This window comes from Drosophila ficusphila, unplaced genomic scaffold (genome assembly GCF_018152265.1).
Source record: "Drosophila ficusphila isolate 14025-0441.05 unplaced genomic scaffold, ASM1815226v1 contig_197, whole genome shotgun sequence".
Taxonomy (NCBI): domain Eukaryota; kingdom Metazoa; phylum Arthropoda; class Insecta; order Diptera; family Drosophilidae; genus Drosophila; species Drosophila ficusphila.
Window position 1 is genome coordinate 3567440 of NW_025064091.1, and position 13275 is coordinate 3580714.

At 49.9% G+C, this 13275-nt stretch overlaps 3 protein-coding genes across 4 annotated transcripts; 2 read left to right on the plus strand and 1 right to left on the minus strand.

Moving 5' to 3' along the window:
• Positions 1-147: 147 nt before the first annotated feature.
• LOC108097758 (F-box/LRR-repeat protein 4) lies at positions 148-3664 on the plus strand. 2 transcript variants are annotated; one of them, XM_017200270.1, is made up of 10 exons: positions 148-1215; positions 1279-1372; positions 1483-1687; positions 1745-2353; positions 2413-2522; positions 2587-2751; positions 2815-2980; positions 3046-3237; positions 3302-3371; positions 3433-3664. In XM_017200270.1, exons 1-10 carry the CDS (start codon positions 901-903, stop codon positions 3496-3498), a joined length of 1992 nt encoding a protein of 663 aa, XP_017055759.1. In that variant the 5' UTR covers positions 148-900; the 3' UTR covers positions 3499-3664. The 2 variants fall into 2 exon arrangements, with proteins under 2 accessions (XP_017055759.1, XP_017055758.1); XM_017200269.1 differs by having other exon boundaries at positions 148-1372.
• A 375-nt stretch (positions 3665-4039) lies between these two features.
• Positions 4040-10912, plus strand: LOC108097669 (inositol polyphosphate-4-phosphatase type I A). Its single transcript, XM_017200123.2, has 9 exons — positions 4040-4315; positions 4513-4676; positions 4842-5000; positions 5057-5341; positions 5920-6447; positions 6948-7497; positions 7782-9102; positions 9462-10195; positions 10314-10912. Exons 2-9 carry the CDS (start codon positions 4556-4558, stop codon positions 10444-10446), a joined length of 3831 nt encoding a protein of 1276 aa, XP_017055612.1. The 5' UTR covers positions 4040-4315; positions 4513-4555; the 3' UTR covers positions 10447-10912.
• LOC108097670 (39S ribosomal protein L38, mitochondrial) lies at positions 10855-12552 on the minus strand. The gene is made up of 5 exons (XM_017200124.1): positions 12324-12552; positions 12091-12246; positions 11663-12020; positions 11304-11602; positions 10855-11237 (listed from the first exon to the last, which is right to left on the minus strand). Exons 1-5 carry the CDS (start codon positions 12472-12474, stop codon positions 10951-10953), a joined length of 1251 nt encoding a protein of 416 aa, XP_017055613.1. The 5' UTR covers positions 12475-12552; the 3' UTR covers positions 10855-10950.
• Between the last annotated feature and the right edge of the window lie 723 nt (positions 12553-13275).

The following is a 13275-nucleotide window of genomic DNA, read 5'->3' on the forward strand; positions in this document are numbered from 1 at the left end:
TATTCATATTTTTATAATCTTCCTTATCTTACTATATTTAGCAACAGTTTTTTAAGTGTATGTTATCGATTAGCGAAGAAAACATCGATAAACTACAAGTCACGGATTCAAGGAAAGTATCAGGCATCGTTGCTTGTGCCACCACTAACTAACATTGTTGTTTTCATTTTGACGAGCCAAAATTTTGTGAGCCAATTTCGTTTTGCCAAAGAACAAGCTGTATAAATTGCTACCGCCCAGAAAATTAGCACAATTAGAGACCCCCTCCATTGACAGAAGAGGCGGGTAGAAGTCAAAGTTCACCGGACCAAGTAAAAGCAAAGCGCGGATAAAGCTGGAAAACAAAGAGGACCCTACAATTTACCATTAATTGGATTAGCATTTTCCAAGTGCGACTACAAACCGGGAGCAAAATTCATTCGGGTCTGGCCCAGCAACGTGACCGAACCCCAGTGGTCCCCATCCACGGAAAACCTAAGGACGCGATACACCCAAGGATCACACATTAAGCCTTGAAACTTTAAAAGTTCCTTCATATACAAGGTTACCTTTGTTGAGAATTTCAAGGTATAGAGCCCCTAAGGTCTGGCCCTGCACCGAGACCGTACAAAAGTGGTCCTCAGCCACGAAAACGTTATAGAAAGGACACGCTCGGGGAGCACAATTACCGTTGGCGACCAGAACAACCCAACCAACGGGAAACCAGCAGCAGGACAATTCAGTCAGGGGACTAGGGAGCCGGATCAGGAAGAACAACGAAAGCGACAGCGACTCTGGCTTGGTTATGCCCATCGCCTGCCCTGGTACGCGGGTCGGGAACTGGGACTCGCGTGCTGCCTGCAGGCGATCGACACGCTGAGGTTGACTTTTGGTCCGCGTCCGAGGCAACTGGCGCTGGCAATGTCCCTGCTGGCCTACGCCGGCGAACCGGGCGATTCCAGCGACACGGAGGCGGAGGCGGACGCCCTCGTCGACTTCACGGCCATGTTGCGTCAGCGACAGCGGGAGTACGGCGGTTGGTTTGGCAGCGGCAGCAAGATGCAGGCGGAGGAGCAGTCCGACCAGGGCTACTACCTCGAGCAGTATGTCCTCGGTGTGCTGGACTTCAGCTCGCAGTATGGCATCGACTACAGCATCTCGTACACGGCGGCCAACGTGATTGGGCGGCCAACAAAGTATCCTGCCTACGGCGACTATCCCGAGACCTTTCCCATGGTGAGTCGGTCTGGTGCTGGTAGAAACACCCGTTCAGACTTCCCCTTCAACTCTCGCCCGCAGCGCACCTACGGCGACTGGTGGCAGCGGGCTCCGTCAGCCACGCGGGAGATTCAGCCGCAGAATCTACCGAAGCTGGCCACTCACGACTATGTTGGTAAGATTCTTAGTATAGGGACGCTTTTAAAGATGATGAGTTTTATTTGAACAGATTGCATAAATTTAATTATATAAACAATTTTTACTCATTAATTCAATTCATTTCAGTTGTGTACTTTGAGGAGTTTGTCGTGCCGACGGAAGTGGCCATCTTTGAGACCTTTAATCCAGGCGCCGTAGTTCGAATCTGGGCCTACAGCCTCACCAAACACTGGACCTGTCTGTGGGAGGCCACTGAAGAGGATCTAGCAAGACCGCCGGCAGACTCGCGTCGCTTTGCGCCGCCACTTAAGAAAACCAACTTGATGACGAAGTAAGAACCCAACAAACTGACCATTAAGACTAATATTAACCTATTAATTTCCTACAGAACGCTGCGCATAGACTTCAACCACAGCAGGCTGAACTATTACACAGAAATCGATGCCATAATGCTGTGCGGTCGCACCGTCTTCCAAGCGCAAAAGCTCATTGGCAAGGAGAAGCGGATGCAACAGCGATCGCAGAGGCAATCACTTGCGGCGGAAGTTCTTGGACATTCGCCACCCCACGAAGGCAGTGGTGGAACCATAAGCAACAAGCTGCGCACGCTGAATTTCCAACCGAATGTCGGCGAAGATGGAGCCACCAAGCTGCACGAGTTCATCAACAACGATCTGAGCCAGTTCCTGATGGAGAATCGGGTGGAGCCCCCGGCGCCGCCGCAAATCTGCCTTACTGATCTGCCTTTCGAGATCCTCCTGCGCATACTCAGCTACCTGGACCTGAAGTCCCTGTTTCGCGTGGGCCAGGTGTCGCGCATCTTCTACGACATCTCCACGCATCCGCTGCTCTACGCGGAGCTCAGCTTGAAGCCCTACTGGCATGTGGCCAGCTCGGAGTTGCTGTGCACCCTGGCCCGTCGGGCAACCATGTTGCGGAAGCTAGACTTATCCTGGTGCGGCGGTCTTGGCAACGTTTCGCCCACCGAGTTTAAGAAGTGAGTTCTGGTTAAAGGATCTAAAGGATTACGCTAATCCATTCATAATCCCCTTTTAGATTCCTCACCCAACGCGGCGATAATCTTACCCACCTGCGACTAAACTCCTGTAAATTTCTCAATGCTAGCTGCATTGAAAACGTGGGCATAGTCTGTGATAATCTAATAGGTTGGCTGTACTCAACACCTTTTCCTGAAGAATACATATTTTAATGATATATTTACTATCACAGAGTTGAGCCTGCGCAACTGCGCTACTGATCCGCCGCTGCTAAATTTCTCCTGTCTTGCCAACCTCAAGAATCTGGAGCGTCTCGATCTCTTCCAAACGGCCTTTGAAACGGAACTTCTGCTGAGCATGCTCGAGGGCAATCGCAAGCTGAAACACCTGAATTTGGGTAAGCAAAGGACAATAAATTGATTTAGAAACCCTAAAACATTTATTTTATATTTGAGATTAGCTTTTTGTGGTGTCTCGGTAAACATGGATAATGTGGCCGCCCATTTGGCCACCTACAATACGCAGCTGATCTCTCTGGATCTTTGGAAGGCGCATTTTTTGTCAGCCCGAGGACTCCAGTCGCTGGCGCGCCTTCATCAGTTGGAGGAGCTCGATTTGGGCTGGTGGTTAGTGTCTAGTCCCTTGACATATATTATTTATTTCCCATTATTTTATTGCTTTTTTGCTATAGCTTAAGGGAAGCATCTCTCGGAGATGGCCTGTTCCAGCTGCTGTCCAACTGCCCCAAGCTGAAAAAGCTATTCTTGTCGGCGGTCCGGGGAACTACCGAACGCGATCTCATGCATATTGCCGCACTGGGCAAGAATCTGGAGCAACTTGACCTCATGGGCATTCTGAACATAACGCACGAACGTGTTTATGAGTAGGTTTTCTTCAATATTGAATAATATAATATAACAATAACAATTAATTATTAAATTATTCAGCATTTTGGTTCACTGTCCCAAGCTTCAATTGCTCGACCTGAGTTTCTGCGATAATATCATGGATCGTGATGTAAGTTAGCATTAACTTATTTTCGAATTTGCTTATATAGTTAACACCTTATGTCCTCCAGTTTGATTTGTTGTCAGATTGGTCGCGTCAATTTAACGTGGACATCAAGAGCAGCCGACATCACTAGCCCTGAACTGGAAAATTGGAAATCGGACAATGCAGTTTTAATAGCTATTATCCCTGGTACCATGATCATTGTACATTTAGATCCTTTTATGTGTGTCATTCTGTCTCTCTGTTTATAGTTAAATGTTATCTACGTACTGTTATAAATATAATACATTTGATATAAATCTTGTCGTTTTTTAAATCACTATTGTGTAAAAATATTTAACGGTTTTTCTTTTATGCATCTACGTTTCTATATTCTTTTTGGCAGTTCAGCAATTTAAATTTTCGTGTCGATACTCATGAGTGCTGCTAGTCTTCCATCTCTAAGCAACGAGTGAGACCGCTTCAAGAACTATTCAACACTGTAGTCCAGCTGATAAATTTCCAATTAGAACGTCGATACCTGAGATTCAACTTTTACAAAAATAAATTTAACTGTAATTTACAATTGGTTATAATAAACATTTTTTAAAAAGACTATTCATCGCATAAGTTTTTATTTAACTCCACGACAAGTCACGACAACTTGTGTCATCTCTAGGCATGCCACTGCTCAACACTGTCGCCCACAGCAGATTTTCCAATATGAAGCAGCAGAGCAGTGCTCTTATCTGTAGCTAAATTTAATTAGTTTGTTTATCATTAGCTAAATAAAGCCAAGCGGTGGGGCAGGGGGAGACTCTCGGAGCATCGGATGACACAGCTCGTTGGCCAGCGGGAGCAGGCAGTGAGAGCGAGTGGCCGTTGCCAGCTGGGCATCATTAGCCACGGGCAATAACAACAAGGCGTAACGAGGTCGCAGCAGGACCAAAAGGGAGGCGCAGGAGCAGGAGGTGTGTATGTGTACGCTTGGCAGCATTGCCCCGACCCCCTCCGCCCGGCCAGGGCCACGACCACGCCCACCGGGCCACGTACACATCGTGTAATTGCAGTGAATTATTTATGTGGCCAACTGCGGGAGTGCCTCTCCATCTACGGATTGCTAATCGAATGAGTTTCATCCAATTCCATTTTGCATTTCCATTTCCAGACGACGACGACGACGCAAACGACAACGCGACGCCGCCACCGCCATGCGCTTTAACAAGTCGGAACTGAACTCCCTGGCCAGCAATCCAGCGACGCGATTCGACAAGGAGGGTCCGCTCATCATCATTGACCGGCAGGAGGGCTTCCTGTGGCGCTCCAGCGAAGGTATCCCTGATTAGACCACTCATGCACTTGCTCTGGCACTTGCCACCTGCACTCTTGCACCCCCACCTGCACGAGCACCCGCAAAAATCCACACCCACCCGACCCACTAGAAGGTCCTGTCCTGTCCAGGCACTCTGCTTATGCACTTCATTCTCCCGCCCACAGTCAGAGTTGAACGTTGGTGTAAACTGCGTGGCAATTTACTGTTCTACCTCAAGGATAAGGACCCCAAGTCAGCGGTGGCCGGCCTCCTGGTGCTGGAGAACTGTCGTCCGCGGATCCAGAATGAGGAGCGTGATCCCGAGGGCTACGTATTTGATATAGGTAAGTTGCTTTCCCTAGGAGTTAAAGCCATTTGTTTGATTTATAAACTGTTGCAGATTTCAAGGACAGCACATCGGAGCGCTTTATCACCCGCAGCTCGGCAGAGCGACTGGCCTGGGTGAACTGCATCGAACAGGCCTCCAGCGAGAAGCTGAACCTGCTGATCCGCCAGCTACAGGATAAGATACTAGCCCAGCAGAGCCGCCAGCTGAACGCCACGGGAATGGGCAATCACATTGATCTGGGGATGCCCGTATCCTTGCCCTTGGAACAGCAGGTGCAGGAGCAGCTGCAGCTGCAGGATGGCCGCGCGGAGGAGGAGGCGATGGCCTCGTTTGAAGGTGATCTTATACAGTTCTAACCCAAAACCACAAAACCAAAACCAAACAATCAGCCGGAGGAGCGTGGAGGTCGTTATTGTTTCAGTTCTGTTAACCAAACCCCAAACATTTACCAATGCTCTGTTCCACTCACGCAACCGCACCTGCACTCCAATCCTACTTACTTACTCACGCTCTCGCTCACTCTCACGCAGCACCCACATTCGGTTTATTGTCATTCGATTCCATTTTTGGGCGAGTCCCAAAACAAGAAACACATCATTCGCACACATTCTGCATATTATTATTATTATTAAACTTTGTATGTTGTACTCGTAATCGGAGATGGGTAGCAATTGATTCCTCTATTTTGAATTTATATGTTGTATGTTTATGTATATTTAATCCGAAGGAATATCGGAGCTGGGAATCTAATCCATGTGATGGAGCTAAAAAGATGAATTTATTCTTGGAATAAACTGTTGATTTGCTAATGAATTTAAACGGAATTAACTGTTGTTTGTTTTTTTTGATCCTCCCCCGCTTAAGATGTGTCCCCCCATTGGTGAACTCACCCGATTTCGCTTTTCTTTTCGCAGAACTCGACCTCTCGGAGCTGCCGATTTGCGAGACGGCCCTCTCGTGTGATTCCCTTCCGCTGGACACCTTGGGTCGCTCGCCCAATCCGCAGGTGGTCTGTTCTCTATTGCCGGCCACTGGAGAGGATTGCGTTTGGCGGGAGCACGCGCGCACGGAGCTGCAGGAGCGCACTCGCAGTCCGCAGTTCCTCTGCACCATGCGCTTCCAGCGGAGTGCTGGCTGCTCGGCCGCCACGCGACTTCGCTTCAGTGTCCTCGATGTCCGCGAGAGGATGACGCTCACCGCCCTTCCGCTGGGCCATGCCGAGGTTAACCTGGGCGTTCTCCAGGACACCAGTCGGCTGCGACTGCCGCTCACTTCGCCGCGCGGCGAGTGTGGCTTCATCACGCTGGCCTCCTGGTCACCCGACGCCGCCGTGGAGACCGGCCAGTCGGGCAACGGACCACCGCGTTCCAGCACTCAGCTTTTTGATGGATCAGCTTCGGGATCGAGCGCCGCAACGGGAGCAGCCACCAGCGGCAGAAGGGGTGAGAAACGGAGGGGTTCTAAATGTAGCCCAAGCAGATTCCTTGGGGAGCAGGGTTCCAATGTTTCGAGGGTTAAGAATAGAGCTTTATTTTAATATTAAGTTAATGCTAGTGTGCTTTAAATGCGTGAAAAACTTGTTATTCACTCGATATCATACAAATTTAATCTATACATATATATGTTTTAAAGATGTGGGGAAAACTTGTTATTCAATCGATATTATCAACATTATATGTACATAGCAATTGTGGTTGTTTCTATCCCATCAGTTTATGTACTCAATAAGCCAAGTAAAACCCCATAGAAGCTATATATTAGTCAGAGAAAAAACATTATTTTTATATTCGTATTTTATTCAGTTGTACAAACAAGATATTAAAACTAAAGTTTAGGAAATATGAGTAATCTTTACATAGATAGTTCCCATGTTGATTCATTAAGCAACTTATTCACAGCTTAAATTGCATTGTTTAATGCTAATCCCATACGATATCCACAGCTCATCGACGCACCCAATCGCTGCCTCCGAAGTTGGGCGTCCGGTTGTTTGTGCCGCAGCAGTGCGGCCTGCAAAGGGTGTGTTCCAATCCCCGCCTGCGCACCTACCGCCTGCACTCCTCCCTGGGAGCGGACATCAGTGTGCAGGAGACGCTGCTGGAGGCGCGCCTGTGCTGCCAGCTGCCCCAGCAGCTGCTCTCCATCTGGATCCAGCGCGAGAAGGAGCTGCTGCAGGAGATCTCCGGCATGGGCGAGCTGAGCGGCGAGTGGCGCTGGCGGCAGATGAACCTGCTCGAGGAGCACCTGCGCCTGCTCAAGGACTACTCGCAGGCCAAGCAGAACATCCAGCAGCTGGCCCGCGAAGGCGTCTCCTTCAAGCGCTCCTCGGCGAAGGCGGACGAGTCGCTGGAGTTCCTGCCGGTCAATCTGCACGTGCAGCGGATGTGGGCCCAAAACGATACGCTGCAGCGAAGGGGACTCCTGGACGTGGTCACCGTGGGCGCCTTCACTCGCCACGATGCCAAGGGACGCAAGTGCGGCGGTCTCATCAAGTGAGTGGGGATAACAATTTAACATTAAAGAGGAGTTTGTTCCCATTTCAACTCAAACATATATCAACCTTAATAAGTGAGGAAAATCCGACAATCTTGGCTTATTAAACTATGTGTGTTATATATCTTTAGAAAACCTGATTTTTCACCATCATCAATCGATGATTACTTTCTTTCTTTCCTTGAAACTAAGAGATTTCCCTTCTTAACTTTTACCTTTAACCTTTGCTTTCAATCCCATCGAATCTTCTTGTATTAAGTGGTCTATTTACTTTATACTTTAGACTGCTGCAGGAGAGCAAATCGTGGAAGCTGGAACAGAGCAACGCGTGCAAGGTGCAGGCTGCCAACGACGCGGTGCAGGCCACCAAGCAGCTGCGCAAGGAGATCGTCGAGCTGATGTCCCAGCTGCTGCAGTTGGCCGGCCGGAGGAGCTCCAAGGACATGATGCCGCTGTGCAACCAGATGGTGGCGCGCACCCGCACGCTGCTCAACATCTGGGAGCCGAGCATCGTCGAGGAGGCGGTGGCCTTCATCGAGCGCCATCGCATCATCGAGGAGCCGGAGAACGTGATGATGGAGCCGATGTCGCCGTTCCGCAAAATCACCCAGCAGCTGACGGCCTTGGAGTTGAAGTCGCCGGAACTGGAGGACTTTGCCACGCCGGTGGTGGCGCCCCCAGATCTCTGGCCACGCGGTCAGCCGCCGCTGATGCGCTCGAACAGTTGGCATCCGAGCAACAGCTCCCCGTCCAGTTCGCTGGACATTCGAGCCATCGATTCGCTGCAGCACGTGGTGAAGTGCTACAACGATCATTTGAGGAGCTTGGAGCAGGGCAGGAGCCCGCGTGGGAACGAGGAGGAGGAGGAGGCGGCCACATATCAGTCGTTGCCGCTGGCTTGGCACTCGCGACCGGAGGAGACCACCACGCAGGCTCCACAACCGCCAGCTGATGCGCCATCCGTGCTGCAGCTGATCGACTTGGACGAGATGGTGGGCAGGCAGGCGCAGCAGCGGCGGAATCAGCAGCAGCCGCCGGCCGGCTTCCTGGATACCAAGCTGATGAGCTCCTCGCCGTCGGCCAACTACTATCGGCCCACCGAGGAGCCGGAGCCCCTGGATCTCACCCAGCTGAACATCGAGGCGAGCGTGATGTGTTTGGTCAGCAAGCTGAAGTTCTTCTGCGGTCGCTGCGACAGTCCAGCGATTCGGCTGCGCCATCCAAAGGCTCCCATAAAACGGGAGGGATTTGCAGTGGCGCCGCAACAGGCGCCGGATGTGATTGCTGCTCCCAGGGCCGGCAAGCAGCCACCCCAGCTGGAGCTGGATCTCAAGCCCTCCGGGGAGGGTGGCAACGGATCTGGAGTGACTCTGCCGGCGGCCGTGAAGAAGGGCAACAAGTTCACCGACGGCCTGGACCTCTCGATGACCACGGACTGGGCGGCGGAGCTGCGGCCCAGCATGCGGAAGCTGCGCCACGCCATGGACCGCCTGCTGAAGACCGCCAGGCTGATGCACTCCGTGCAGCGACTGCAGCAGGACATGCGCTGCAACAGGCTGCAGGCGAGCATCACCTACCGCCGGGACGTCTGCTTCTCCCAAGCGGTAAGGATCATAGTTGGCTAATGATGGAGAAATGGAGAAAGTGAATAGGAGAGGGTAAACAAGCTTGGGTTTAGGTTTAAACCTTAAAAGTAGTTACAATCTTTCCATTTTAATTAAACTGAAATAATTGAGGTGCTCAACAATATATTTGTGATAACTCTCAAATAACTTTGATAGGTATAAATGATGAAGGAATTTTAGCTTTATTTACTAATTGAATTCGCACTTGTTCACATTAACTTAACCCCAAAGAAATATTTATTGATTGTAGTTCAGGATCCACGAATTCCTGATGAAATACTCATTACAGGATCTCTAATATTTTTCTGTACCGAAATCATTTCCCCCTTCTCTTCCAGTTAACCGCTCTGGTCAGCTCCCTGATGCTGCGGCTGTGGGGCAGCGAACTGGACATGGGCTACCTGGTGATGCTCCGGGATCTGGGGCCACTGGCCTACTTCGAGGGCCTGCTGACGCTGTACGGGAACGAGGCGGACATGTGGAGCGACATGTGCATCGCCATCGAGGACCTCTCCGCGGTCAGTTTCCAGTTGGTGCGTGCGCAGGGCGAGGCGGCTCTGGCGCCCACTCCCCGAGTCACAGGATCTCGCCAGGCACTCGAGGTCCAGCTGCCCGTTCCGGAGCACTCCCTGCCGGGCAACGGCACCTCCATCTCGTTCAAGATCACGCCCGTCTTCTTCAACATCGGCATCAACGAGAAGGCCAGCTTCGCGGAGACCTTGGGCCAAACGCGGGAGCAGCACCGCTCCAACTGGGACAACTATCTGCGGCTGAGTCAGTACTTCGGTCGCTATCGCAAACTGGGCCTCGGCACAGTGGACTCCGGCGAGTCCCTCCAATCGCTGCTCGGTTTCATGGAGCAGCAGCTGCGGGCCAACGTCTCGAAGAACGTGAAGATCCTGCACTTGGCCGAGGACGCCTGCCGGCTGATGGACGGTCTGCGGTTCACCTCCTGCAAGAGTGCCAAGGATCGCACCGGAATGGCGGTCACCCTGGAGCAGTGCCGTGTCCTCGTGCGCGAGTTCCAGCTGCCGGCCAAGCACGTGCCCTACGCACTCAGCACAATGCGAAGGTGAGAGGAAAATAATGATCGAAGTATGGAGTGGCATACCTTGCTAACCTCGTAATAAGATCCCTAATCAATTAGCCCCCCAATGCTAAATAGACTGTCTCCATGCATTTCATTTTAGTGAGGGCACGCGCATGGACAACGTTCTCAAGAATATTGGAAAGCGAAAGTACGCCTTCAACCGAACTCAGGTCTCCTTTCTGCCGGCGATGTACAGACCCCCAGTTGGAAGCTACGGCAAGGCGCAAACTTAATGCTTCCACTCGCAATCGTGATCCGTTCCTGGATGTCCAAGTACTTAATGGGATTCGAACGGACCGTGGGCAGCTGAATCCAGAGATATATATCATTTATAGAAAGCAAAAGCAGGAGCAGAGCAAAGCAAAACAAAACGTATAAAACTGTGCCAAAAATACAAAACAATTTAACCAATTTTGCGCAAGGCAAGCAAAACGAAATGAGAGATCAAGTAAAAAGTAAATAGGAAACTAATTAATTTAGCACATTAAAGGAGAATCTTCCGGACAATTGTTAACGCATCACACAACTCTAATTCCAAGTCCAATTCGATGGCATGCCCCCGCTATATATTCCCCCTCCCCCTTCCAATATTTATTTAGGCTATACCCACGTAGTTGTAGTTTGCAGATGAGGCAATTGTGTACTTTTAGCGACTCATGTACTTCCAGTGAATAAAAACAAACTTGTTAACCACTATTACACAGAAAAACTTAACATCGTTGTACGGGGATTCCCCATTAATAATCCTGCACCCGTCCAGTGCCCAAGCGCTGTTTCCTGATCTCTGTTTTCAGCCAAGAGGGCACATCGCGAATGGCATGGGCATTCGGGAAGCGAAGCGGCTTCTCCGGACCCTCGAAGGGATGCGTCTTGGCCAGCTTGCGCTCCAGATACTCCTTGTTGAGCTGCTTCTGGTCGCGGTGCTTGTCCATGTACAGATTGAAGGGCTGTTTCAGCGGGAAGAACTTCTGATCGGAGAGGTACGGCTTGGGGAAATCGTACTCGTACACCGGCTCCTTGCTCTCTGCATGACATAAATAACACTTTATAAATAAAAGATCTGATGGAGATTATATACCCCCAAACTCACTCAAAACATTGTGGTAGAACTGCGTCAGCGACTCATCCCAGTTGGTCTGGTAGAAGGCCAAGCCAGCCGGCGTCAGTTGCTCCTGATGCTGGCGATAGAAGTCCAGAGTGCTGAAGGTGCGCTTCTCCAGGTTGCTGTAGTCGTCCTTGGCCAGCTGATAGGAACTCAGATCCAGGCGCTCTTGCTGCTTGTAGAGCACGAAGACCATGCGCTGGTAGCCCACACCGCGTGGCGGGAAAGGCGGCAGATACTCGGCGAGCACCTGGCCATCGTTCACCTGACCATTGGGTATGTTGGCACTACAAAAGAGATCAGTTATGATTAAATTCAAGTAGAATTAAACTGAAACCCCATCTTACATGAACCAATGCAGGCACTCCGCCTTGCCGTTCGTATAGTGCGCATCGGGATTGGTGGCTACTAGGGTCCAGAAGGTATCCTGCCCAGCGGGCTGTCCAGTAATGGGATCTATCTTTCCATCGAAGCTGATTTGGGGAGCCTTTGCTGCCTCCGCTGGCTTGATCACGTTGCCATTGTAGACGGGGGCCAGGCTATCGCCATCCAGCTGGTAGCTTATGTTGAGCGGCACTCGGGGCACAAAGTAGGCACTGCCGAACAAATGCTCGAAGACGCCATAGTGATCCGCCAGCAATCGAAGATCATGCTGACCACTCGTCTTCACATACGTTTGCTGCACTTTGTCCAAATCGATGATAACTGGGCAGGTATTTACATATATTTCCATTAATACCATAAAAAGCATATTATATTTCCGGGATTTACTTACGCTTATTGCTGCGCGCCAGTTTCTCCAATTCCTTGCTGCTCCTTTGAGCTTTTAGGTGCTCCAATCTTGCCTTCAACTGCGCCGATCGGGATTCCTTTAGCTGTGGGAAGCCAATATTTACGCGGGCTATCACCTCTGGATCCTTGACGTTTTCCTCTGTTGGTTGGATATAAAAACAACAGGTTAATAGTTACCGAAAGATCTCTAGAATAATGGTTACATCAACAACCTACCTTGGATTCTCTGCTCCAAAGAACGAGCCACGCCAGGTGGCTTTCCACGGATGGTGTGCCCTTGCCGGCTGGTGGTCATCAGGACACCGGCCTGGGCACCACGTACGCCCGGGCTTAGGCCGCTTTTCATTAACAAATTACTGAAAGACATGGTGTTTTGTAATTTGCAGGCGGCTCGCGTTTTTTATTAGAGTTGCCGACAGTGTTGGCTAACGACCGTTTTCCACAATGTTGCCAGACTGCCCGCCCGCTGTTATTGATAAATCACAATTGAGCTTTTCAAATTGGTTAAAGTCTTTGCTGAGCTTTATCAATTAAATTTAAACAATAAACAATTCGTTTAAAATTTGAAGTGTAAATGCCAAATGATTGGAAATTCGATTACGAGTTTACGGTGTGTAAGATTCCATATTTGCAGGGACGGACACAGGGGGTGTTCCAGAGTGTTGTATAGTTTTATACTAGATTTAATTTTGTTTAATAAATAAAATAAAAAGTTGTTCGATCGGACCCCCCGAAATTTTTTTCTGCGTCCGTCCCTGCTTATGCACGAAAAGAACCACACTTTTCGCAAGAAAATTGTGACGAACTAGATTGCAAGCACTAGGCAAACAGAATCGCTAAGAAGGTGCAAATCGATCAGCTGATCAGTTTAAAATATATTTACTTAGTGACGGGCGCGTGACAAATAATTCTTGTAACAACAACAACAACCATATGGACGTTTATTAATTACTCGTGCGCGGCGTGCCAGTTTCGTGACACGCACAAAGAATCAACGTGGTTTTCCATCTCTAATCTGATGATTACTTTGAAGTAACGGTACTTTTCAGCGAGACGGCTTTCTGATTGGTGGAACAGTGAGGGGAAGCCTTTCAAGGACAGCTCTCTTAAGAAAAGAACCGTTATATAATTTAATTCATTAAATTCAAATTACCAGCTGCAACCAGCT

What these genes read in the sequence shown, in the direction of transcription:
- LOC108097670 (XM_017200124.1), bottom strand. Translation starts at nt 12,474, where the DNA reads ATGTCTTTCAGTAATTTGTTAATGAAAAGCGGCCTAAGCCCGGGCGTA. An exon ending in TTTGGAGCAGAGAATCCAAG is followed by an intron (nt 12,247 to 12,323) that starts GTAGGTTGTTGA and finishes TCCAACCAACAG; the next exon opens with AGGAAAACGTCAAGGATCCA. An exon ending in GAGTGCCTGCATTGGTTCAT is followed by an intron (nt 11,603 to 11,662) that starts GTAAGATGGGGT and finishes TCTCTTTTGTAG; the next exon opens with TGCCAACATACCCAATGGTC.
- LOC108097669 (XM_017200123.2), top strand. Translation starts at nt 4,556, where the DNA reads ATGCGCTTTAACAAGTCGGAACTGAACTCCCTGGCCAGCAATCCAGCG. An exon ending in CCTGTGGCGCTCCAGCGAAG is followed by an intron (nt 4,677 to 4,841) that starts GTATCCCTGATT and finishes TCCCGCCCACAG; the next exon opens with TCAGAGTTGAACGTTGGTGT. An exon ending in AGCCACCAGCGGCAGAAGGG is followed by an intron (nt 6,448 to 6,947) that starts GTGAGAAACGGA and finishes CGATATCCACAG; the next exon opens with CTCATCGACGCACCCAATCG.
- LOC108097758 (XM_017200269.1), top strand. Translation starts at nt 901, where the DNA reads ATGTCCCTGCTGGCCTACGCCGGCGAACCGGGCGATTCCAGCGACACG. An exon ending in ACGCACGAACGTGTTTATGA is followed by an intron (nt 3,238 to 3,301) that starts GTAGGTTTTCTT and finishes TAAATTATTCAG; the next exon opens with CATTTTGGTTCACTGTCCCA. An exon ending in ATAATATCATGGATCGTGAT is followed by an intron (nt 3,372 to 3,432) that starts GTAAGTTAGCAT and finishes TATGTCCTCCAG; the next exon opens with TTTGATTTGTTGTCAGATTG.